Source organism: Gadus macrocephalus, chromosome 19 (assembly GCF_031168955.1).
Source record: "Gadus macrocephalus chromosome 19, ASM3116895v1".
Classification (NCBI taxonomy): Eukaryota; Metazoa; Chordata; class Actinopteri; order Gadiformes; family Gadidae; genus Gadus; species Gadus macrocephalus.
In genome coordinates this window covers 12,698,694-12,723,509 of record NC_082400.1, presented here as the reverse complement: position 1 = coordinate 12,723,509, position 24,816 = coordinate 12,698,694, and the positions used below count along the sequence as shown (strand labels likewise).

The 24,816-nt window shown below is 44.1% G+C and overlaps 4 protein-coding genes across 6 annotated transcripts in view; 2 read left to right on the top strand and 2 right to left on the bottom strand.

The window, feature by feature from the left end:
- The window catches only part of gramd4a (GRAM domain containing 4a), a 169,709-nt gene that overhangs the window by 84,690 nt on the left and 60,203 nt on the right, over positions 1 to 24,816 (bottom strand). The gene's annotated exons all lie outside the window — the stretch shown is intronic.
- Positions 10 to 3,826, top strand: tprkb (Tp53rk binding protein). Its single transcript, XM_060038800.1, has 5 exons — positions 10 to 138; positions 340 to 505; positions 583 to 705; positions 2,365 to 2,541; positions 3,350 to 3,826. Exons 2-5 carry the CDS (start codon positions 365 to 367, stop codon positions 3,434 to 3,436), a joined length of 528 nt encoding a protein of 175 aa, XP_059894783.1. The 5' UTR covers positions 10 to 138; positions 340 to 364; the 3' UTR covers positions 3,437 to 3,826.
- Positions 3,230 to 24,816, bottom strand: part of srr (serine racemase) — a 36,418-nt gene continuing 14,831 nt past the window's right edge. For both annotated transcript variants that reach the window (XM_060038789.1, XM_060038790.1), the window contains exons 4-7: positions 11,523 to 11,653; positions 10,762 to 10,910; positions 10,402 to 10,491; positions 3,230 to 4,876 (exon numbers count right to left, since the gene is read on the bottom strand). In XM_060038789.1, coding sequence (XP_059894772.1) covers positions 4,632 to 4,876; positions 10,402 to 10,491; positions 10,762 to 10,910; positions 11,523 to 11,653 — 615 coding nt within the window. In that variant the 3' untranslated portion in view covers positions 3,230 to 4,631. The remainder of the gene's footprint in view (positions 4,877 to 10,401; positions 10,492 to 10,761; positions 10,911 to 11,522; positions 11,654 to 24,816) is intronic.
- LOC132447788 (NXPE family member 3-like) lies at positions 15,438 to 22,160 on the top strand. Of its 2 annotated transcripts, none has more exons than XM_060038758.1 (6): positions 15,438 to 15,629; positions 16,724 to 16,905; positions 17,874 to 18,610; positions 20,427 to 20,497; positions 20,603 to 20,821; positions 20,931 to 22,160. In XM_060038758.1, the coding sequence occupies exons 2-6, from the start codon at positions 16,759 to 16,761 to the stop codon at positions 21,476 to 21,478; spliced, it is 1,722 nt and encodes a 573-aa protein (XP_059894741.1). In that variant the 5' UTR covers positions 15,438 to 15,629; positions 16,724 to 16,758; the 3' UTR covers positions 21,479 to 22,160. The 2 variants fall into 2 exon arrangements, with proteins under 2 accessions (XP_059894741.1, XP_059894740.1); XM_060038757.1 differs by having other exon boundaries at positions 17,832 to 18,610.

The following is a 24,816-nucleotide window of genomic DNA, read 5'->3' as shown; positions in this document are numbered from 1 at the left end:
GTACGGGAGGATAATGTCAGAGTTTAGAGCAGATATGGGAGCTTATCGTTATAATCCATCGGATCCAACCAGAAGTTATGCGCTTTTTGACGTTTGCCTGTCCGCTCCTACAAACGGTCCGGGCGGAAACAGTTTCCTGTGAGTATCATTCAGACTTACTATTCAATATATTTATATTAAATAACGATGATTACATTTATTCATAGTAATTCATTTAGGTAAAACTATCACGAGTCTGTTGACATTTTATAAGTAATAATAAAAAAAAAAGGAACAAACGGAACGTTTCATTGAAGCTGTGTCGCAGTATTATTGTTCCGCCTCACATGTCGTGGTTAGGTCGGGTCTGATCGACGGTTGAAACATGCATTCATCCCATCCCCTTGAGCTGTTCCCCGGGAGGACGGTGACGCTGATGCTCTTCAAATGCGTCCGGAACCCCGCAGAGCTGAGGAGAAGCGCCATGGGGGGCCAGATCACCGCCGCCCTGATTAACCCCAGGATGGTAAGCATGGGGTGTGCCGGTGTGTATTTTGGTTTTCATGTGCATTTCATTGACTTTCTATTTGTATTGAATGGCAGCTGGTGGACCCTTTCCAAGTGATTGTAGCTGCGAACAAGGCAGTTCATCTGCAGACTATTGGGAAGATGAAGACGAGGAGCCTGAACTCTGAGATCATCTTCAACCTGTCGCCCACGAATAATGTGAGTCCTCAAAGTGTGTGTGTGTGTGTGTGTGTGTGTGTGTGTGTGTGTGTGTGTGTGTGTTCATATCAGCTAGGAAAAAGTGGCAGTGAGTTGGTCATGGTCCCTCACCTCCTGTTCGGTCAGGGATGTTGACACACTACGTCCGTGCCATCATATCTAGTCTGGGGCAAAAGGCCTTCCATTTTCAAATTACACAAATAAAATGTTATCACTTGTGAATATTTAATGTCCAAGCATGTTCCCATCTTCTGACGAATGCACCAATACCAATAATAAAAAGTTTCATAAATGAATGGGCGTTATGTGACGTAGGGGAGAGTGGGGTAAAGTGAGACATTTTTTACATTTGCTCCCCTCTAAGCAAGCTAAAATTACATATCAGTCAAATTTACACATTTCCCATTAATTCAGGATGTTTCCTAGCAATGGAAATTATCAGAATGTATTCAGGACGAAGGGCAGTGAAAATATGATTGTTTTATAAAAAGTGGTCTTGTGTCTCACTTTACCCGATCTTAGGGGTAAACTGAGACAGACCAGCGAAATCAAGGGGGTAAAGTGAATCAGCTGGGGGTAAACTGATCCACTTACTTTATCCACTCTGAAACTACCATAACAACACATGTTGTAACAGTTAGAATCCTGACAGCTCCTGTGTTTGGTTGCAAAGTTAAATATGACAAAGTCACCCAGGGACAGATCTGTGTTTCCTGGATCACTTCTCTCATCCTCAGAGCTCTCTTCGTCAGACACATCATCAAGTGGGACAGGGACATCACCCTCCTCAGAGCTGCTAACTACGATTTTCTTTTTGGGTGCTTTATTTTTCGGTTTTCCCTTTTCTTTGCCATTTTGCTTTTTCCCTGCCGGTTTCTTTTGACTTTCTTTATAAGCCTTTTCAATTGCCTGCTTCTCAGGAGGATCCGTTATGATGGCTGTCTTGACACGCTTTCGTTTGGTTTGTGTTCTGGGGGAACATTTGGGAAGTGGTACGATTTCGCGAGGAGACAGATACCCAGGTCGGTTGGGAACACGTGGCACATCTGTCAGCTGGCGGGGCACAGCTATGTGGACCATCTGCAGCGGGTGGACCAGCTATAGTGGGTGGACCATCCGGATCATCTGCAGTGGCAGGCTGCAGCTCAGGGTTTGGCCGGTCTGACACCATGGATGGTGCAAACGCTCCATCAGGGAAAATGTCTCGGTTATATGGGAAAATCCCATTGGACCTAAATCCAGAAGTGATGTTGCGTGGTGTCACTGCTGACATGAAGGCCTCATTCACAGGTCCTGCAATCTGGTAGATGGAGACTGTTTTTCCAGGGTTAGATCTCATCCACCCATCAAGAGCTTGGCTGTATTGGGTCTTGAACGGGCCATACAGGGTCACGTCGAGAGGCTGCAGGCTTTATGGTCATGTATGGAACAGTTCGGTACGGTGATGTTGGAATAGAGCAGACAGTATTTATACTCTGTGTGTGTGTGTGTGTTGGTTGTTCAAAATAAGGTCAAGAAATATGCTTATATTTTCCAACTGTTCCAAGTAATCTACAATTACTGTATAAATGCGGTCCATTTACAATTTAAGAGAGCACACTAGAGTCTTAATGTCTGAAGAACAAATACGTCAAGCTTGAGAAATGGTTTCGTGTGCAGATCTCGGAGGCCTTCAAGAGGTTCGGCATCTCGGACGCAGATGACTCTGTGCTGGTGGTGCTGGTCGCTACAGGCGACGAGAGCCAGACGTTGGCGGACATCAAGGAGAAGGTGGACGGAGAGCAGGTCCCCATGGAGGAGCTTCCAACGCTGTCGGATGTCACGCAGATCAGGAAGGTTCGAGTACTGCTACCATTTCACTACAATCAATCGATCATGACCTTACCTTCACATCTTCTTAAAATAATTGAACTTTCACAATTTGGTTAACAAACGCATTGTCTGGATTGGAAAGATCAAATTAAATCCACACGGAAATGAATTTATCTAAGCAAGTAGTATTTGAGTAAAACAAATGGCAGTATTCTCTGAGGTAGCCAATGTAGGGATGCAAGTAGTTGGGGCCGGAGTCAAATATTGAATTGAGTAGAAGTACAAGAATCAATTTCCCTGTAGCATGAAGTATGTATGCAACTCGATATCGTAAAGTACTTGAGTAGATGTAATCAAGGACTATCCACCCGTGTTTCATACTAGGACTATTATTAATTGAGCTTTCATCCAAAGCGACTTAGTTAATTCAGATGCTTGCCATTAAGGAGCAGGTAGGGGTTGGGTTAGGGCCTCTTGCTCAAGGATACCCACAGGTAGCCCAGAGACATCGAGGTTTGAACCGAGAACATTTTGGGCTGGGATGCAAACCAAACCACTAGGGCATAGGTCACCCTGTCTGACACAACTTTGACCATAAGTTGACGTGACACATGTTTAGCAAAATAAATCATCTGTTAGTGTTCTCTCAGTCCTTACCTGGATCGTTCCCGGATTTTTGTATTTGATTTAGTTAAGGATTTTGAAGAGCGCATTTTAAAATCTGCAAAAGCTGTAACACTTTTATTAAATTCTGCTAAACCAAATTGTCCTTGTCGATAGGGATTTGTACATCAGCATCACCCCACTTGTCTTTTCATTCTGTTGTCTCCAGCTGTACAAAGTGACGCCACAGGAAGAGAAGATGGGAGGTCTGCTAGACTCTGTCGTCTGCAAGATGGCCACCAAGGACGTGATGTAGCGGCTCTCGGGGGGACCGGTCCCTCTTGGAGGCTCTAGGTCATGTTTTGGACCATATACCTGTGGGGGTATTCGTAGTCGGAGGGAGGGGGGCTTCGGTGGAGAGGCTTTTGATCAAATGATTGGCTGGCAACGGAATCGGAATCAAGCCGTAATTGTTCTTGAAAGAAACGGTAACACTTTGTTCCAAGAAAATACTCAGGGTGTTGTCAATTTGTGACAGGATTTCATTTATTCAGTCGGTAAGGGTTCATATTTTGTGGGGATCCACCAGTGATCGTCAATTGTACGAAAATCCCCTACTTTACTCCGAATTTGTAAGCATTGATTACAAACCTATAAAAATATCAAAGTTATGGATTTAAAAATAAAGATTGACTTATTTTTTATACTTGTGACTCGCTCTACTTCTACTGTTCATATGAATCCAAAATGGAAATGTGGTTATGGTTTTGTGATAGGATTCATCTTCTCCCGCTCATCACACCAGCTCTATCCAGCTGACGTCTCTTTGAAGCTCTTCTCGATTGTGAGCCTTGAAACGCAGTGTCGTCGAAGTGTGGAAACCGCAACACAAGTAGATCAACAGTGAAACGCGACCGCCCTACAGGAGCAGAAGTACTCTTCACTAGAAGCATAGTTTGGCAAACGCCTCCTCTCGTTCTGGGAAGTGGGCGAGGTTGTCTTTTCCCATGTAGCCGATGATCGACCTTTGCTTGCTCTTCTAAAGAAATCAATCATTAAAGTCACAATTCTTATGTTTTGGCACCGCAGTGGTTTAACGAGCTCCCTGCCGATGCCAGGACCACAGGGTCGCTCACCAGCTCCCGCATAAGACCCAACACTCACTTTTTCATAGTTCACCTAGACTCTGCATAGCCCCCCCCCTTACCCTCCCACACCCCCACCACAGCCCGCTTATGCACTTATAGTATGTTGTACATCCTTGCACTTGAAAATAGTACTTAGCATTGTGTAGCAACCTATCCTAGCTATCTTTGTCGTATACAGAGAATGGGTTGACCTAACGATTGTTAGTGCTTGGCACTTGGTTCTATGAACATCCTTACTGCACCGACAGCGATATGTTGTTTCTGACAAATGTACTTGTGTGTGTGTGTGTCGCTTTGGATAAAAGCGTCTGCTAAATGCCCTGAATGTAGATGTAAGTGAGGTTGGCGAGGGAGTCTCTCCTCTCAGTCGGGGAAGCGGGCCAGCTCGTCCTTCCCCATGTTGCCTCCGCTCAGGATGCACACCACGCTCCGGCCAGCCAGGTCCGGGATCCGGTCCCCGGCGAGGACGGCGGCGAAGGCGGCGGCGCCGGACGGCTCCACCACCAGACCCGAGCGGTAGAGCGCCGACACGGCCGCCCTGATCTCCTCGTCGCTCACCAGCACGATCTGATCCACGTGGCGCCGACACAGCTGGTAGGGGAGACTGCCTGGGGAGCGAAGGGGGGAAGGCCGGGGTCAAAGGTCAAGGGTCATGATCTAAAGGGTGCTAATGATGAGGTTCAGGGTCTTCTCTTATTCTGCTTTACCGCGTCTCTCATGTGTCTTCGCGTAGAGTCGTAAACTTCGTCGGCGTCCTGTTGCTTTAAGTATTGCCGCTGTAAAGGATTATGGGTAACAAATATCTCCTTTCCTTTCATAAATAAAGTTGGTCAGGAGTAACCTATGATAAAGGTGGGTTAAAGGTTGCATCGAGGCACCTTTCCTAAACATTTTTAGAATTTGAACAACCTTTCCTCCAAGTATTCAGATGACAGGGTTCGGAGTCTACCGTCTACGGTTAGGATTTAGGGTCAGAGTTTAGGTTTTAGGGTCAGACACAGAGCACTAAGTTCAGAGTCTACAGTCTAAGGTTAGGCAAGGCAAGGCAACTTTATTTATATAGCACTTTTCATACACAAGGCAGACTCAAAGTGCTTCACATATAAACATTGTCATATAATAAAATAAAATAATAGATAAGTAAAAGAAAAACATATGCAAAGAAATGGGTAAAATAGAAAGTTAAAAAGGCATTTTAGTATTAAAATAGAAAATAAAGGCAAAGTTAAAAAAGCTATGTATGCAATGTATTTAAGATTTAGCAGAAAGCTATAGCAAACATAAAAGTCTTCAGTCTTGTTTTAAAGGTGCTCAGAGTTGGGGCAAGTCTTAAATCCTCTGGGAGTTTATTCCAGCTATTTGTTGCATAGTAACTAAATCCTGCTTTCCCATGTTTTGTGTTTACTCTGGGGATAATTAAGAGATTGGTCTCAGAGGATCTTAGTGGTCTAGAAGGCTGATGTAGTGGAAGCATATCAGTTAAATATTTTGGGCCGAAACCATGTAGGGATTTATAGGTTAGCAACATGATTTTAAAATCAATTCTCTGACCTACAGGAAGCCAATGTAACGATTTCAGAATTGGTGTAATATGATCAAATTTTTTAGTCTTCGTTAGAACTCTAGCAGCAGCATTCTGAACAAGCTGAAGCTTCCTCAGAGTTTGTTTTGGGAGACCTGTAAGGAGACCATTGCAGTAATCAAGCTTACTAGTGATAAAGGCATGTACAAGTTTTTGTAAATCTTCGGTGGACATGAGCCCTCTAATTCTTGCTACATTTTTAAGGTGATAATATGCCGATTTTGTAACTGATTTGATGTGACTGTCGAAATGTAAATCTGAATCCATGATAACCCCTAGATTTCTGGCTTTGATTGAGGTTTTCAGGGACAGAGAGTGAAGGTGTTGGGTTACTTTAAGCCTTTCCGTTTTAGAACCAAATACAATTATCTCTGTTTTGTCCTCATTTAGTTGAAGGAAATTTCGGCACATCCATTCTTTCACTTGCTCAATGCACTGGCACAGCAGATCTATGGGCCGATAGTCATTTGGTGATAGCGATACATAGATTTGCGTGTCATCAGCATAGCAATGATGGGCAATATTGTTATTTTGCATGATTTGCCCTAGTGGGAGCATGTAGATGTTGAATAAAGAGGGACCTAAGATCGAACTTTGTGGGACTCCACATGTCACGTTGGTTGATTCTGATACAAAGTCGCCAATGGAAACAAAGTAGTTCCTATTTTGTAGGTAGGACCTGAACCAATTTAAGACGGTGCCTGAAAGCCCCACCCAGTTTTCTAACCTGTCCAGAAGTAATGTATGGTCTACAGTGTCGAATGCAGCACTGAGGTCAAGTAGCATTAGTATTGAGGTTTTGCCAGAGTCTGTTAAGACGGATGTCGTTTACAACTTTAATAAGGGCGGTCTCAGTGCTGTGCAAGGGTCGAAATCCTGATTGGAAGGTGTTATAGCAACCAGTTGATGCCAGGAAGTGATTAAGTTGCTGGAGGAAAACTTTCTCAATGATTTTACTTATGAAGGGTAGATTTGATATTGGTCTGTAGTGGTTGATAATAGAGGCATCTAGGCTCCGCTTTTTTAAAAGGGTTTTAATAACTGCAGTTTTCAAAGCTTTTGGGAAATTGCCTGACTGGAGAGAGTTGTTAACTATCTGCAATATGTCTACTGCTAGGCAGTCGAAAACATTCTTAAAGAGGTTGGTAGGTATAGTATCAAGGCAACAGGTGGATGGCTTTAGTTGTGTCACAGTTTCCACAAGATTTTGAGAGTCTATAACATTAAAGCATGCCATCCTTGCCACGTTACTTTTGCCTGAACAGGGTGGTAGTCCAACATTTTTGTTTAAAGTGGAGACATTGATGACGCGTCTGATACCTTCAATTTTATCAGTATAAAAAGCTGCAAACTCATTGCATTTCTGCGTGGAATGGAGATCAGGTGGAATTTGTGTTGGGGGGTTGGTCAGTCTGTCAACAGTTGCAAATAGGGTTTTTGCATTATTAGTGTTGGTTTTAATGATATTGGAGAAAAATGTTTCTCTAGCATTTATTAAGTCTAAATTGTAGGCACGGAGGCTCTCTTTATAGATATCATGGTGAATATGAAGTTTTGTTTTACGCCAGATGCGTTCAACCTTCCTGCATTCTTTTTTCTGTGCTGTTACAGAAGCAGCTTTTCTCCAGGGTGTCTTTTGCTTTCCAGAAATCGTTTTAACCTTATAAGGTGCAATGACATCTATGACTTTCAAAAATTTCAAATCAAAGTTTTCTACAAGATCATCAGCAGAACATGGGTTTAGAGGTGGTAGCAAGGAGATGGCCTTTTTAAAAAAGTACATTAGAATCTTCATTGATATACCGTTTTTTGACAGTGTTTGATTTTGTCTGTATGTCGGGAATAAAAGATATGTTAAAGAAAACACAAAAGTGGTCAGACAAGGAAGGATCAGTCACAGAGAGATCAGAAACATTGAGGCCCTTTGTGATAACCAGGTCTAGAGTGTGCCCCTTACAATGAGTAGCCTCTTTCACATGTTGAGACAGTTCAATTGTGTCCAAAATGGTAAAAAGTTTTTTTGCACACAAAAATTTGCAGAATATGTGGGTGGCCTGTAAATAATTAATAGGAGAACTCTGGGGGAGCATTTCAATACAGCACTAAGGTATTCGAACGATGGAAATCACCAAATAACATCTGTTTCCCCTGAAATACATTTTTAAATATAGCAGCAACCCCTCCACCTCTTTTTCCAGATCTACATGCATCAAAAAAGTTATAGTTGGGAGGAGCTGTCTCTATCAGAATGGTTGCACTGTTAATTTGTTCCAGCCATGTTTCAGTTAAAAACATAAAATCCAGTTTAGAAGTGGTAATAAAATCATTAACTAAAAATTATTTGTTATTAAGAGACCTCACATTAAGTAGAGCCATCCTGATGGTGTTGTTGATAGGCTTTAAGGTTGTTTTTGGTTTGGAGGCAATAGATATGAGATTTGTGAGGTTAGCAGTGTGTCTAAGTTTCCCTTTGTTTACTCTCTTAGTGGTTACAGCATGAATGCGAAAGTTGCCCTGCTTTGACGTAGGCAACCTTGGGTTCAGCAGATTATGTGAAACTTCCTTTATACTGTGTCTACGGCTGAACCCTTTTTTGTCTCAGTAATACTCAGGACTACTATCAGTACAGGGGGGGGGGCTGGGGCGCCATCCTTTTGGGTGTTATCAGCCTGTGGCCATGACGTGGCGATGCCATCATTGACACAGATGCAAGTTTGATGCCAACATATTCCAGTTTCTTAAATTCGGCTGGAAAATCGCAAAGGGAGGAGACATTGGGGCTGGAGTTGTTGTTGTGGCTATGGGAGAGATGAGGCTGGAGGTCATCGTCGATGGGGGAATGCAGAGGAGGGGGGTGGCCGTTCCTCGCCAAGCCAGCATCAGCGATGGGGGAAGGCACAGTTTGATGGCGTCGGGCGGGCTGTTGTCTCTCTTCAAGGTCTTTGGTCTGTCTGCTATCTGCGTGGCAGATAGTGGCAGTAGATGTGTGGGGGAGGCTGTAGTCTCGCTTCTTCTCAACCTGTGCTCTGACTGTGGCCTGTGCGTCAGACCGTGGAGATTTGTGGGAAAGCGAGAAGAGAAGATTGTCCCTCAACAGTTTTGAGCCTAACCTGTTTGGGTGTAGGCCATCTGCTCTGTAAAGATATTTGCGGCCCCAGAATAAGTTGAAATTGTCCCTTCCTCTTTCATTGCAGACTCTGGAAAGCCATGTATTCAGTGCAAGTAGACGACTGAATCTGTTTATTCCCCTGTCAACTGCTGGTATGGGTCCACTGATGAATGACTTAATGTGTATTTTGTCCAGTGTATCCAATAGATCAGTGTAATCCCTCTTCAGAAGTTCTGACTGTTCTCTTTGAATATCATTAAATCCTGCATGCACAAAAATCTGAGATTTTGGGGTTTTCCCAATATGATTTTGGCTAGTTTATGGTTGATGTCACTAACCATTCCATATGGGAAGTTGCATGTTTTGATCTTCTTACCGGTTATATCCTTGATGGTTGAGTCTCCTATAATCAGAGTGTCTGGTTCATCTGCTTTCTCTGAGATGGGCCCTTGTTGGACGGTGGCAGACACATGCGCAGCCCGCCTCCGTGGCGACTGGTTCCATCTCTGTCCGTACCGTCTGTCCGGACACATTTCAGGGGTCAGGGGTGCACAGGTGGCCAGGGCATGCGCTGCTCGCCTCCATGGCGACTGGTTCTTGTTCCGTCTCTGTCCGCACTGTCCGTCCGGACGCATCTCGGGGCTCAGGGGTGCATGGGTGGCAGGCGCGTTCGTGGACTCTTGAAGTGGCAGGAACTGGTTCTTCAGTGGCAGGGTTAATTTCAGTGACGGGCTAATCCGGCTGATACATGTAACTTTAGCTTTGGGTAGCTTAGCATTTGGCGTTGAGTGAACTTGTTGATTCACTTTGGTATGTTGTTTTGGCTTAGCGCCGACTCTGTGCCAGTGAGACGCAGCTGGAACTGTCTCTCTCTTGTCCAGCTTCGGGAAGGATACAGTGTAGCTTTGATCATCTTGCTGTATCTGAGTGAGCTCAGCAAACTCACCCATCGGCACTGTATCCTGGAGGAGTCCTTTGCTTTTTTCTAATGCTGCTAGTCTCGTTTCAAATAAAGCCACTGTCTGTTGCAGTTTGGTGCAGTCTGTGCATTTCCCAGGCTCCGTGCCTGAGATATCCGAGTACAGAGGCATGTTGGCGATAGGAAAGTCCAAGATTTTTTTTGCGGTCTGATCCGCGAGTCATAAAAAGTGCCAAAATGTATTGTTGAATCGAGCGATGGAGGACGACGGAAACAAACTATATAATGTTAGGTATTATGATCATGAAATAAAATAAGATAAAGTAGATCTGAACGATGAATTAAGTAGTTTTTTCCAATGCCTAGCGGAACTTCGGGAAACATGACCTCTCTCTCTGCTGCCTCTTATCTTAAGTTTAGGGTCAGGGGTTTAGGTAGGGTTTAGGGTCAGAGGTCAGAGTCTAGGGTTAGGGTCTAAGGCTAGGCTAAGGCTCTGAGGGTTGAAGGTGAGCGACGACCTTACCTGCAGATGGCGGGGCCAGGCCTGAGGCGATGCTCTTGGTTTCCATGGCAACAGGCCTCTCCTCCAAGAAGCTCTGGTACATGGTGCAGGCTGGGGACAGAAGGGAGAGTTATACTGCGGCAACTGCTCCCACTGGTCAGGGAAAGTCCTACTGGTTACACTGGTCGTAGTGGTCTAGTAGAGAGTGGAGTTATACTGGTTTGGGAAAGCCCTACTGGTTAAACTGGTCTGGTACGGAGTTGTGTTATACTGGTCTGGAATATAAGTCATGCTGGTTGTATTGGTCTAGTATCGATATACTGGGGCAACTGGTCCTACTGGTTGTACTGGTTGTAGTTATACTGGTGCTACTGGTCCTACCCCCCTCCGGCTCCACGCCGTAGATCCTGGTCCTGGACGACCCTGAGAGTCTGAGGGCCGCCGCCACCCCGGCCAGCAGCCCCCCTCCCCCGCAGCAGACCACCACCACGTCGGGGTCCGGGACTGCCTCCAGCACCTCCAGGCCCAGGCTGGGGGTCCCAACAGCAGGGGGTCAGAGGACAGCAGGGGGTCCACAGAGAGCAGGGGGGGTCAACGGACAGCCTCACATTGGGGCTGAGGTACTGACCTCTGACCTCTCACCATCCATTAATCCTTCATCTTTTCATCTATCTCACCTTCCGTTCCGTCCCTTAATCCAACCATTCATTAAAGACAGCATGATCAATTCATGCTTGGATGATACAACATATCATCCCCCCTATCAGCCACACATGACCCCCCTATCAGCCACACATGACCCCCCTATCACCACCATATCAAAAGTAATGTGAGTGATCACTTTTCCCACATATCACCCCCGTATCACCCACATATCACCACTGTATCACTCACATATCAACCCGTATCACCACTATATCACTCGCATATCGGCCCCATATTACCCACATATCACCCCTGTATCACTCACATATCACTCCCATATCACCACCGTATCACCCCTGTATCACTCCCATATCACCACCGTATCACCCCTGCATCAACCCCATATCACCAATATATCACCCACATATCAGGCCCCTATCACCCACATTAAGGGAAGGGCCCCCCCATAGTCCATCATTTCCTGTGGGTGTGTGTACCTGGCGTGGCCGGCGATGAGGTCGAGGTCGTCGTAGGAGTGGAGGAAGGTCATGTCATCGTTCCGGACACAGCTGTCTACCACTTTCATCAGACAGGAAGTGGGGACGCGCTCCACTTCGACCCCGAATTCCTGAGAGGCACGGGCAGAGCAGTCAGAACGCCCAGGAGATGGACGACGAAACTGCCTCACTCAAACTGGTATGACTCTGCGCAATCAGTTGTTTAGTTGTTTTGTTTTGAGACGCATCAAACAAAGTGTCAACAGTAACTGTTGACACTTGCGTTTACAGTAATGGACCGAATGCGATACGTTGCACAAGGCATGCAGTCATCAGGAGGCCAGACAGAAAGGCACCAAACCTAATGTATTTATTATGTTATTAGGGGGCAGGGACAAAGAGGAAAGGATCTCTTCATGTGGATTAGCTTTAGATGACTCATGAGGCTGTTGGGGATGGGCACGAGTAGTAAATTCCAAACTCGAGTGATCGAAGGAATTCCTCGAGGATCAATCGAGTACTCGTTTAATCGAATCTATTTTTTAGAATGCAACGCATCTGCAGCAGGAATAGGCCTGATGACGAACGGCAATATTACCAACCAAACATGTGATGCTTATTCTCCATCAAAACAGTCAGAGTTATGAGAGTATTCATTATTTATTTTTGCAAACGTTCAAAACACATTTTCCTTACAGAAATAAATATGCGTCTCACGATTTAATCACGTTGAACCAAGGCCGGTAACAGTTTAAAAAAATAAAAAAACGAAACAAGTAGCCTAACCATTGAAAATAATTTAAAGCTGCAAATAAAACGGCAGCAAATGGACTATGGAAATACTCAGCGTTGTGATCTTCACTACACGGCCGTGATTACAGCTGCGTCTTGCGGCGGTGAAAATAGCCGACACACTTGGTCTGCTTTCCCGAACTCACCGTTGTGTTTCAGGAGCATGGGTTGCCACATAGTACTTGTAGTACTCTGGTAGCTCGATTTCGCTTGGCATATTTTACATTTCACCTTATGATCTCCTATTTCTTTAAAGTATTTAAATTCTTCGCTGCGCTTTGCTTTAACCACCATCTCTTAACTTTTTGAATTCTGGCGTGTCTGCACACGGCACGGCACACGCCACACAGAAATGGATACATTTAATTTGCTTTGTGCCCACGGCATGCGTTAGTGGCCCCCTCACAGAAAATTGATACATTTGCTTCAGAAAACTTTGTTTGTGTGTATATGCAAACTCGAGTTCGCCTGTCCACCAACCGAGTTCATTTGTAACGAGGAGTACTCGAGTAATCGATTCCTCACGCCCATCCCTAGAGGCTGTAATATCTCTATGTCCAGATGACCTCAGTCTTTTTCTCCTTTGACTTATGTTTACTTATAAGGTTAAAAGGTTGACTTAATCTTTCATTCAAGGTTAATGGTTTAAGGTTAATCATTGTCGGTTTTATGAAAGTATTCCACACTCACAATGTGGTTTTGTTGTCGTTTGGTTGAACATATTTTGTAATGTCTGAGTAGAAATGATTTTCCTTGTGCCCATCAATGTTACATCTTTGTGCTAACTCATATGTGGTAGAGGTTTTAGTTATACTTTACTCAAGATTGTGTTTGTCACACATGCAACTACCTCAAGCCAGCGATCTACGTGAGTTGCACTCACGCCCAAAATAATGAAGTGCATGTAAAAGATAATGCTTCACCTCATCCTGCCAACCGTCGGACCACAACTGGACCCTCACCAGTTTGCATACAGGCCGAAACGTGGGCCGGAGGACGCAGTGGCATGCCTCCTCCACTTCCTCCTCCACCATCTCCAGAAACCAAAGAATCAGTCCTGTTCGTCGACTAATGTCCAGATGTTGAATAATGTCCAACATCTGGACATTATTCCACTCCATATTCACATAGTCATATTCATGAGCTGCAGTTTTTTTTTTTTTACTGCAGCTCATGATAGGCCCCCCGATCGGCGTAGGCCCTGGGGCTTCAGCCCAGGCAAGCCCGTGCATTAAGGCGGCCTTGGACACAGCCATCGTAGGTCCACTCAGTGACGACAATTCCATCACAGCATACCAACAGTCAATCACATAGTTTCCACAGTGGTGCACGGACAACTATCTCCAGTTAAACGCTGACAAAACTAAGGAAATGGTCATGCACACATCCAAGACACCTCCTTCACTCAATTGCACATTCATCAAAGGACAACCAGTTGAACTAGTCAACAGTTTTAAATACCTAGGGCTCACCATAGATAACAAACTCAACTTCAGCGAACATGTCATTACCACACACAATCGTGCACATCAAAGGCTTTATGTCATACGCAAACTGAAATCCCTGTCTGTGGCCCCCCCCCCTCCTCTTACTCCTCTACAAAAGCATCATCCAACCCATCCTAATGTCCTGTTTCCCCTGCTTCTTCACCCTGCTCACTGTTACCAGCAAAAACAGACTCCTCAAAATCCCACACATAGCATCCAAGATAATCACCCTCCCCAGCCTGTCAGAGCCATATGACCTTGCTATTGCACGCCAAGCACGTGTAATAGTCAGCCGCCCTGAACACCCCCTTAGCCACTTCTTTGAATTACTCCCCTCTGGCCGCAGATATAGGGTACTAGACTGGAGAAAAGCCCATTTTAAAATAAGTTTTGGCCCCTCAGCTATCATAGCACTAAAAGAACATGGAGATCCTTCATCACTGTATATTGTCCATGTCATGTATATTTCTGTCTACATGTTTTTCTGTGGTAAATTCTGGGCAGGGAGTTTATCCGTTCTATATGTGGGAAAATAGTTTATTTGTTATCTGTGTGCCTCACAGTGTTGCTACACTGTGTTGTGTCTTTTCAAATGTATGCTGCCCTGAAACCAATTTGACATGACTGTGTGAAAACAATTATCCCCTTGAGGACAAAAAAACTAACTAACTACAATTTAATCTCAAACACATGTGGTTTATTATGTCAGTTTGTATCAGTTTAATTTACAACGAGTGGATGTTAATCACAGAGCATCGCACTGCCTTACAACAGATATAGCGGTAATCTCTGAGAGGGGAAATGAAAAAAGAGGAAATGAAAATCATTACTTGATTTAAGTTGGTTAATATTATTTTGAGAAAGAGAAAAAAATCATTGAACACCTTGTATCAACAAATACAATTTCAATTAGATTTTAAAGGCCATCTTACTTGTTTAATTTACCAAAAAACGTGTTAGAGAATTGGTTTGCAAAGAACGGGAGTTCTTTGGATAACCGAATTAGGTTTGGTTTTTTACTTATATACAAATGATGATAAGGCTCAGGAAGTACAGAGGGTTGCCTTGCAACCTGAAGGTTGCTAGTTCGATAACCGGCTCCCAGAGTCCCCTTATATTCCGGTCATTTTATGAAAAAAGGTCAAACAAATTGCAACAGAAGAAATCTCAACAGATTTTGTATCCTCAATATGTCCTGAGTAAGGAAAAAAAAGCCCAGAAGAATCCCAATTTGGTTCCCATGGAACTCCCGTTCTTTGCAAACCTAATCAGAACTTCCGGGATCAGGCTTTGGTTCACATTGTCCAAATGTGTGGATTCCTCCTACATGTACTGGACAATAACTTTCCCCTAATGGGATTCTTCTGGGCTTTTGTTCCTTACTCGGGACATATTGAGGATACAAAATCAGTTGAGTTTGTTTCTGTTACAATTTGTTCTAGGTTGACCACCATTTTGGCTTAAAATTACTGGAGTATAATGGATTCCCGACGAGTGGGGTGTCACCTTGCACGATTGAGTCCACTGTCATTGTGTGAATGAGCCATTGTATGCCTTGCGGTTAAAAGCATCAGCTTATCTCCCTAAATGCAAAAGAAAAAGGGTGAGGCTGCACTGACTCAAAAACAAGATTGCAGCGAGCACTCTGGTGCACACGCCTACATGATTTAACGAAGGAGATCAAAACATGTTCGGCAGAGCGACATCAAGCAAGAGGGAGATATTGGACGAAGAAGGAGGAAAGGACGAAGAACCCAAGTGGCCAGCTCCATCCAGCTGACGATCAGCATCTAATGTTTTATTTTTTAAGACTGAAAACTTTTGTCAGGTAATCTCTATTTGATTTTATGCTGTTATTAGAATAGGAATACATCCAGTCTCCAAAGGTCTTTGGCTTAATTTATCTTTGGTTTCTCCTGTTCAGAGTTTACCTATTGTATGTTGCACAGCCTTGCACTTAAAAATATAACTTTTGTGTAAAGTCTTACCGTAGCTAGCTTTGTTGGTTACGGAGAATGGGTTAACCATAGCAATTGTTGGAGCTTGTCAGACCTTCTTCTGACAAATGTACTTATTGCAAGTCGCTTTCGATAAAAGCGTCTGCTACATGCCCTCAATGTAAACGTAAACGTAAATGTTCTGTGCTCGTTAAAAACATACCAAAAGAACAAGCTATAAATAAGAAAAAGACCTCATCTTCACCGTCGGGATGAAACTTAATACTGGATTGTGCACAAAATAGTAATATTACGAAGAAATCCTGGAGGTAAGGGCTCTCACCCCGACCGTTGGTAACATGAGATCTTGAAATTAGATATTCGACAGAGCTTTCTTGGGTTCTGGCTCATAACTCGGGAGTTTGTTTACCAGTGACCCAAATCTAACATAGTATAGAGCAAGAGCTATAGTGCTTTCATAGAAACTCTTGGATCACACAGTAATCCAGTACTTTGTTCAAGAACGTAATGGACGGCAAATATATTAAACATGATATTAAAATAATAAATAAAATGATGAATTTGTCAATGCTACTCATAAAGAAGAACAAGATCAAAGAGCTTGGTTGAATGTACCACTAGCGAAATAATTCCCATCTTGATGTTTGAATGTTGTTTCGTCAAAGGGAACCATCGATAACAGCAGCGTAATGCAGCCAACCGGTTTGTGTGTCATCTAGATAACAAAACAATGTAGCAGCACTTTTATTGTTTTATATACAATTGTGTATTGTTTTGTACACAAAACTAGGCTCTGACACGAATGACCATTCATATAACTGCCGGCCTACTCCTCAGGTTAGAGAGCAGTAGGTTATTGTACACAGCACTGCTGCCCCTGGTGGTCAGATGTAGTTATCCCACTCTACAGCATCATCTATGGAAGTTCCTGTTTTTAATCCGTACCTCCTCTGTATGGTTTAAGCGTTGGCCGAAACCACTACCACCACAACCACCATAATGACAGAGGAACACAAAGCGGCAGCTAACCCAGGGCAACCGAAGGGGGACCCCGTGTGTCGACGTCTGTCCAGATGTGCCCTCATCTTCCTTCTCCTCGCACTCTCAAGTATCATCTTCCTGCGGCGCAACATTCTCACTCTGGAGGTTGGTGTTGCATTGGTTGAGTGTGTGTGTTACATTTAGTTGAATACTACAATTCAATAGTGACTCAGTGGGCATATAGGACAAATAATCCAACTTGTTGTCCTTAATTAGTGTGAATACTGTAGCATTCACACTCTAGATATCGAAATCTTTATTATTCTTCTCTTCTTCTTTTTGGTCATCAACTCCTCCGCCATACTTTAAGCTACAGGAACCATTCAACCCTCAGCTATTTAACAACATGATGACTATCTATTCAGTTTCGTTAAGGGTATTTCAGCTCTTTCAACTTTTTAACCTATTAAGCTTTTTCCAATTATTTCTACAATGGAAGTCAATGGTAATAACCAGCCTCTGACACTTCAACTACTTAAGACATCGTAACTAAATACATTTTCAACAGTTAACCTTCGTTACCAAATCTACACACTTTCAGAAAATCTTCAATTATCTGAAAACAGGTTTTTGATATCATAATTTTTCCAGAATCAGTTTTAGTTTCAAACCGGCTTCGTTTTCTGTTGTTCTCATTTAACTTCAGGCATCGTACCTAAATCTATTTTCAAGTTTACCTTTGTTCAAACCATTCAACAAATCAACACACTTGTATCTTCAATAATATCGAAATGGAATTTCGATATCATTTATACTTTATTCAGAATCACAGTTTAAGTTTCATACCGGCTTAGTTAGAGCGTGAGGATGCTCAGGCAGCGATGCCAGATTGGGCGGTTTTTCCGGCTTTTGGCTTTTTCAGCAAAAATTTGCGCTTTTCATTCAGTTGTCAGCAATAACACGCGTTTTCTGCAGGAGATGCAATTTCAAGTTATATTTTGTATTAATTAGTATTATTAGTTATCATGACAACTACCCAAAGCCGCATTCAGCCTCACTTTAAACCGGACCTCCCTTCTTGCCCCCCTCAGAACCTGAGCTACCACACAGCCACACAGTCTATGCTTTTTCAGCCCCAGAACAGCAGCCACCCTGCCTTAGCCCAGAAGGGGCCCCGCCCTCCGTACAAGAACCACACCATCTGCAGCCACCTGGAGCCTAGCCCCGACGAAGCCCTGGAGGACCGCGCCCTCCTCGACGCCATCGCCTGGCCCAAGCCCCCCGCCCCCACGTCCCTCAACCAGACCAGTGACCCCGTCCACAGCCTGTTCGCCATTCTGCCCTCCAAGGGCGGGAGGGAGCGGCGTGTGGGGGACCAGCTTGAGACCCTGGTCCAGATGCAGGACTTCCAGGGCCGTCCCAAGCGCTACGGGGGGGACTTCCTGGTGGCACGGCTGCACTCCCCGGAGCTGGGGGCAGGAGTGGCGGGCACGGTGGTGGACCACCTAAACGGATCCTACTCGGCGCTGTTCCCCCTGCTGTGGGAGGGTCCGGCCCAGGTGACGATCACCATGGTGCACTCCAGCGAGGCGGTGGCCGTGCTGCAGCGGCTCCGGGAGCAGCGGTCCGACCGCTTCTTCTTCCAGAGTCTGTTTCGCTCGGGCGAGCGGTCTGAGACCACCGTGTGCAACATGTGCCTGCCGCACAATCGGCCGCAGGAGCCGCTGTGCAACTACACAGACCTCCACACCGGGGAGCCCTGGTACTGCTTGAAGCCCAAGCGGCTGAGCTGTGACACCAGGATCAACCATTTCAAGGGAGGCTACAAGAAGGACCTCGTCACCAACAAAGAAGCGCTGCTCTTTCAGAGGTCAGGCGCTGAACCCTGCTTTATCCTTCATTTATAACTTTGGAAATGTGTTTTATCCTTGTCAGGGGTCCGAGCAGCATGGAAGCGGCTTGGTCCCCTATTGTTTCTGTAACGTTTACTTATCCCTCAAATTCTGTAAAAGTCATACTGCAGCCTACCGTAAGTCGAAAACTCTTGAAATTTTCAGGTATGGTTACCAATAACCCCCACTACCCATAAACCCACATTTGTGGTACTGCACCCAAAGGTGGCGCTATTGTAAAAAATCATTTATTAGGCTTATTACTCCTCACCAGATTGACCTGGACTCAAAAATTCTTTCAGAATACTAATCTCTAGAATCAGAAGCATTTATAAAACCTGGGTCTTATGCGACAATTTTTTTTTACTTTTCCCACAATTTCATATTAGAGCTAAACATGATAAAAACATTCCCAGGCTACAAAAATTATAAGAAATTCACCAAAATGGCCACATAAAATCTTTAGAACAAGCCTCACAAAAATCATCAAACAGAATTAGTTTTACTTAGTTCCATTGGAGAATATTGGCCAATAAGGTTGGAGCAGTTAGCCCATTTTTCTTATATGACCATTTTGTTATTGTATAAAAAAACATACGACTATTATTAGGTGGATACCAATACCCCCCACTACCCATAAACCCAAATTGTGGTGGTGCTATTTAAAATAATTATGAACAAGCCTTATTTTATTTCTCCTTACCAAATTGACCTGGACTTAAAATTCTTTCATCATATCAATCTCTAAAATCAGATGCATCTTTTTCACCCTGGTCTTCTGCTCTAAAAATCTTTACTTTTTCCCACAATTTCATAGATAAGCCAAACGTCCACATTCTCAATCCATTTTGCCTAAATTACCATTTTGTTATTGTATAACTACTATACGGCTATTTATAGGTGGATACCATTAACAGTGCAACTTTTCAGTTCTGTGCTCTTTTAAGAAAGCCCTTAATTCTCTTGTGAAATGTGTGCTTGGAGTTTTCTTGATGTTGTGTGATTATCAAGACATTTTCACCATGTGAGTGAGGTTTCATGCAGTTCAGGAATGTCAGTGGCTCAACAGGTTAATGCCCTGTACTGGTTATCCTTAGGTTGAGAGTTTGAATCCTGATTAGAGCATTAGGAACAAGCTGAACATGACATTCTGTCATTGACACTCATTTAAGAAACATTGAACAACATTGAAAAGCACCTGAAATCCATCAGGCAATCAACATTCCGACTCATTCGTATCCAAGAATCTGACTGCCAAGACACTGGCAGTATGGCATTAGGGGAACTTCTTCGTTAACCATTTTTCCTTCATAATTAACTCTGTCATATTTATATTCCTTCCGTTAGTGTTCTTGACTACAAAGGTTTTATTTCCCCAGAATTTCAAAGATTGTTCAGGTATATGCTTTTAAGAAAGCCCTTAATTCACTTGAGAAATGTGTGCTTGGAGGTTTCTGGATGTTGTATGATTATCAATAGACATTTTGATCTTGTGAAAGGGCTGCAGTTCAGGTTTATCAGTGGCTCAATAGGATAATACCGTGTACAGGTGATCCTTAGGTTGAGAGTTCAAATCCCGATTATAGCATGCTGAACATGACATTCGGCCATTGCTTTGCAGCTCACCTGAAAGCCGAGGCACAGTATTGCATTAAGTGGAACATCTTTATCAACATCTTTCCTTCATAATTATTTCATATGTATGTATCTTTCATTAGTGTGTTCTTGACTTTTAATTTTGCTCGGACCCTGTTAATCACCGCTTGCGGTTATATTTTGTTTTATTACTCACAGCCGTGTAAACATCAAGGTTGTCATCCATGCGTCAGGACCTGATCGGATAGACGTGCTTCCTAGGAAGATAGGTACACAATCATTGCTACGCTTATTGGAGGAGGTTGCTTATGTGGTGGTGGCGCCCACTTGTATGTATTTCATCTTGTGACATTTGTGTCATTCTCATATCCCAGATAACCCAGAGTTAGAAAACCGCAGCATCAAACCAGAGCCGGTCAAGTACAATCCTTCTGGGTATTACTACAAAGGCTCCTGGAGGTCCTTTGATGGAACACCTGTTCGCCAGTTTGACGCCAAATCGATCACCCAGTGCCTGACTGGCAAGGTGATCAATATGTACGGAGACTCCACGATGAGGCAGTGGTTTGAGTACCTCAGAGCGTTTGTACCAGGTGAGCACCGACACCCTTCTCTCTGTGCCAACGATTCTGTGGCCATTCCTCATGTCCCATTGATCATTTCCAATGTCCGCGTTCATTCGGTCTCTCCTACAAACCAAAGAGTTCAACCTTCGCAGCCCAGCGCAGGCGGGGCCCTTCATGGCGGTGGACTGTAAACACAACATCCTGTTGAAGTACCGCTGTCACGGCCCGCCCCTCGGCTTCTCCACCGTCAGAGCCAGCGAGCTCCGCTACGTGGCCAACGAGCTGGACCGCTTGCCTGGAGGCCCCAACACCGTGGTGGCCCTCAGCCTCTGGGCCCACTTCAGCCCCTTCCCCGTGGAGGTCTACATACGCCGCATGCGGCACATCCGCCGGGCGCTTGAACGGCTCCTGGCCCGGGGCCCCGGCACCCTGGTGGTCATCCGCTCACCTAACTTAAGGGCCCTGGACAAGGAGATTAGCCTGAACCACAGCGACTGGTTCTCGCTGCAGATCGACAGGGTTCTCAGGAACATGTTCATGGGCCTGGCTGTTGTGTTTGTGGACGCCTGGGAGATGACCTTAGCCCATAATAGCGCCCACAATATCCACCCGCCCCCGGACATCATCAAGAACATGATCAGTCTCATCCTGACTCAGGTGTGTCCTGCAAAGAAGAAGAGCTAGTGGCAAAGAAAGAAGGAAAGTTGGAAGAGGCGTGCCGTCCAAGTGCTTGTAACATCGTTGGGTTATCCTGATTCTCTTGCCATGAACAAGTTACTTGTTACTCTTACTTTTTACAAAGGGGTATTTTTTTTTTTTGCATAAAAGAGGCCTTTATGTAAAGCCCCTTGTACTGGATTCCATCCAGCTCATCCCCCAGTTCCCATCAAAGGGAGGCCTTGCCCAACCGTTAAAACCGGTTTTCTTGGATCGCTCTCTCTCTCTTTGGTCTGCCGATGATAACCCTGCTTGTTCTGAATTACTAGCTTATTTGTTAACTTAAATATGTATATATATATTATATATATTCCCCTCTCCCCCTTACCAGTGTCTATAGTGAACCGTGTGTTCCTGTTAGCCTGATCCTTTGGTCAATTCTTTGCTGCCACCTTGCAGGTCAGGAGTGTCACTAGAAACTGTACTTTTGGATTAGTTTAGGGTGGAGAAGGTAACTTCACGTATGGTCTACTTAGCAGCACGAGCACTTCGCCTTCCTTTGTTAGCTGCTAGTTTAGCTGTTTTGTTTGGTTATTTTCTTTGACAATACACGAGTTCCAAGACCCTGTTGCATGTCTTGCGGTGTCCTACTTTTGTGTTTTATGTTCACCTGTTCTCTGATGGCTGAGTAAACACACTTTCCCCATCATCTGTTGTTTGCAGTTCATTGTTATTCACCAACCACTTGCTCATCTACCTTCCATAACCCAGCCTTTTACATCCCTGACCTCCCCCACTATCCCCTTGACAGGTGGGTTGTAACAGTGTTGATGAAATATGCTGAACCCCCTCGGTCCCTGAGCTTGCTGTCGAGACTGGTGGGACTATGGTGTTAAATTCTGTAATCCACTATCCAACTATAATCCACAACCATCAAGAGTTCCTCTTGCCAAGGTGATTTGTTTTTCTGAACTTTTATTGATGGTTCAAACTGATAATATCCTCTCTGATGAGAAGGCCTGCCAAGTCAGAAGGTTTATTCTTTTTTTTTTTTTTTTTATACCGCCTCTTTGGACGGTATTAGTCAGAAGTGCTAAGTAAAATGGTCAATTTAATAAAAAAAATTAAAGTCATACATATCTTTAAGCCGGGAAAACGGCATACATAGAAAAACAACCACACTGTCAACAGCAGCAGAAATATCTGGTATAAAAAATGTGTTAAATAAAGCTGAGATAAAGAAGATCTCAGAAAATGGGGAAGAGAATAGCTAAGACAGGCACAATATGGCCAAAAGAGGCAACGTTTGATTCAGTACTGTGTGGGGAGATGGAAGTAATGACAAAAAACTACAAGCATAAGAAAAAAAGGAAAGAAGGCTCTAGCGAAAAGGGAAAAGAGATAATATAGTATTGGCATTGTTCAGAAAGGACGGAGAGCTACGGAGGCAGAGAGAAAAGGCAGCAAGGGAACTGGTGTGGTGGATTTCCAGAGCAAGTATTGACAAAGACTTTATCTGTAAGAACAACAACAACGATAACAGCCGAGTGGGTCTGCAGAGTCACTGTTAGACCACGGATCTCAGCTTCTTCTTATCCACACACACACAACAGTTTCTTTGTTCAAGGTTTCCGCCCACAATCAACCATGAGTTTATCTAACCACATTATCATAAAAATAATTTTGGACACCAGTCTGAGGTCAGCACGCATTAACCCCGTAGCTTCGTGCTCCTATCATGGGTTCCACCATCTGTTCTGACCCCAGACTCCCAGGCACCGTGTGTTTTTCTACCATTAAGATATACAGGCCTAAAAATAATCATAGTTTACCATAGAATATAATCATTAATTTCTACCACACTGGTTAGCGGGTTTGTTAAAGAAGTAGAATCACCACATTGCAAGGCACATCCACCACCCTACAACACAGGTTTATCAGAAGAAGGAAGCAGCAGGGATCCTGAACCACAGAGAGGGACAGCAGCATCCGGTCAAATGGATTGGTAAGTAGGCGCAAAGCCGAGTGCGATGGCACCAGTGGTCCAGCGTGCCCCGCCACAAACATTCTTTCCCCAAGCTCCGCCCCACGTGTTCCCTCCCATAGCACAACAGCCTCAGAGCCAACAGGCCCCTGCACTATCCGATGTTAATGTATACTCACAGGGGGGTGGGGATCCGAACGAGAGAAACAGACAAGAGTCAGGATAGGGGACCACAAGGATGCTTTAGATACAGCCAGCAGCGGGGACCCCCTAGTCAGTGCCCAGGGCCTGTGTTGTGTTGGAGATTTAACGAGGAGGGTCACATCAGAAATAGTTTGCACTGTCCCCTTCCCCCAATGCAGCAAAGAGTCCAGAATATGTTATGTGATGGAAAATCTACATGTTGTATTGTTTTGGTCTATATGAATTTAAGTTTTGTTGCTATTCTGTGTAATTTTATATAGTGTCTGCCTTCTGCTCTCCTTTTGGGTCATTTAAAGTGTGAACGTTCGAGAGTCGTGTGATGCATTTTATTGCCTGCCTGTTCCTATCTTCTCGTGTGTCATCCCCCAAGCAATGCTTTTAAGTATGGGCCTGTTCCGACACTCTGGCTAGCGTAAACAAAGTCAGAGAGTTACATGGCACGGCCGCCGACCCCACCTTAGCCTCGGGGGGGGGGGGCTTCAACTGTAAAGATAACAATCTGGTGAACAAAGACTTTTAGTATTGGGGGACCACCCCCTTCAGGACCCAAACGAAGTGAATAAAAACTCATTGATTGGAAGACTCAGTGGACTTGTCTGAGCGTACCTTCAGAGAATGAAGTAACACGCAAAGAGGAGCTCCCATCTGAGGCCTCAGATTATTGTAATGTATGCCTGTTATGTTGTTTGTTGGTGCATGTTGTGATGTATCTTTGTTCGTACTTTTATTACAAATATATGACCACTAATTGTCAACAAGTATTGTGTGCTTTTTTGCATCGAAAGATCTCATCTGTCTCAGACGCAATATCTAATAGAGAAATTGTCTCGACAGTTATCACCGTACTCTACCGCATGATTAATGTTATACTGTGAAGCCATAGGCCTGTTTTTGGGTCAGCCTGTTTTACATTTGTTGTTATTTGCACATTATGCCTATAAGTGTAGGCTATTTGCACTGTTGCAATGCAGTTTTTTTTCTTTTTTTATAATACTTGACATGTTTCAAACAGGCACCACTATTGTTTTATATCTGTTGTTAAAGCACAGCTGTGCTTCGTTGAGCAAAAAAACCAAACTAAACCTAAATAAATTGTTAATGGTGAATTCTTGTGGCGTGAAGTTAAAACTACACACTTTACCCGTTTTGTTCAAAATATCGTTATAATATTGTACAT

Bases quoted from the DNA above. Each gene is read 5' to 3' on its own strand.
- tprkb (XM_060038800.1), top strand. From the start codon at position 365: ATGCATTCATCCCATCCCCTTGAGCTGTTCCCCGGGAGGACGGTGACG. The intron at 506-582 runs GTAAGCATGGGG...ATTGAATGGCAG, and splicing joins CCCTGATTAACCCCAGGATG to CTGGTGGACCCTTTCCAAGT. The intron at 706-2,364 runs GTGAGTCCTCAA...TTTCGTGTGCAG, and splicing joins ACCTGTCGCCCACGAATAAT to ATCTCGGAGGCCTTCAAGAG.
- LOC132447788 (XM_060038757.1), top strand. From the start codon at position 16,759: ATGACAGAGGAACACAAAGCGGCAGCTAACCCAGGGCAACCGAAGGGG. The intron at 16,906-17,831 runs GTTGGTGTTGCA...TGCCCCCCTCAG, and splicing joins GCAACATTCTCACTCTGGAG to AACCTGAGCTACCACACAGC. The intron at 18,611-20,426 runs GTCAGGCGCTGA...TATTACTCACAG, and splicing joins GAAGCGCTGCTCTTTCAGAG to CCGTGTAAACATCAAGGTTG.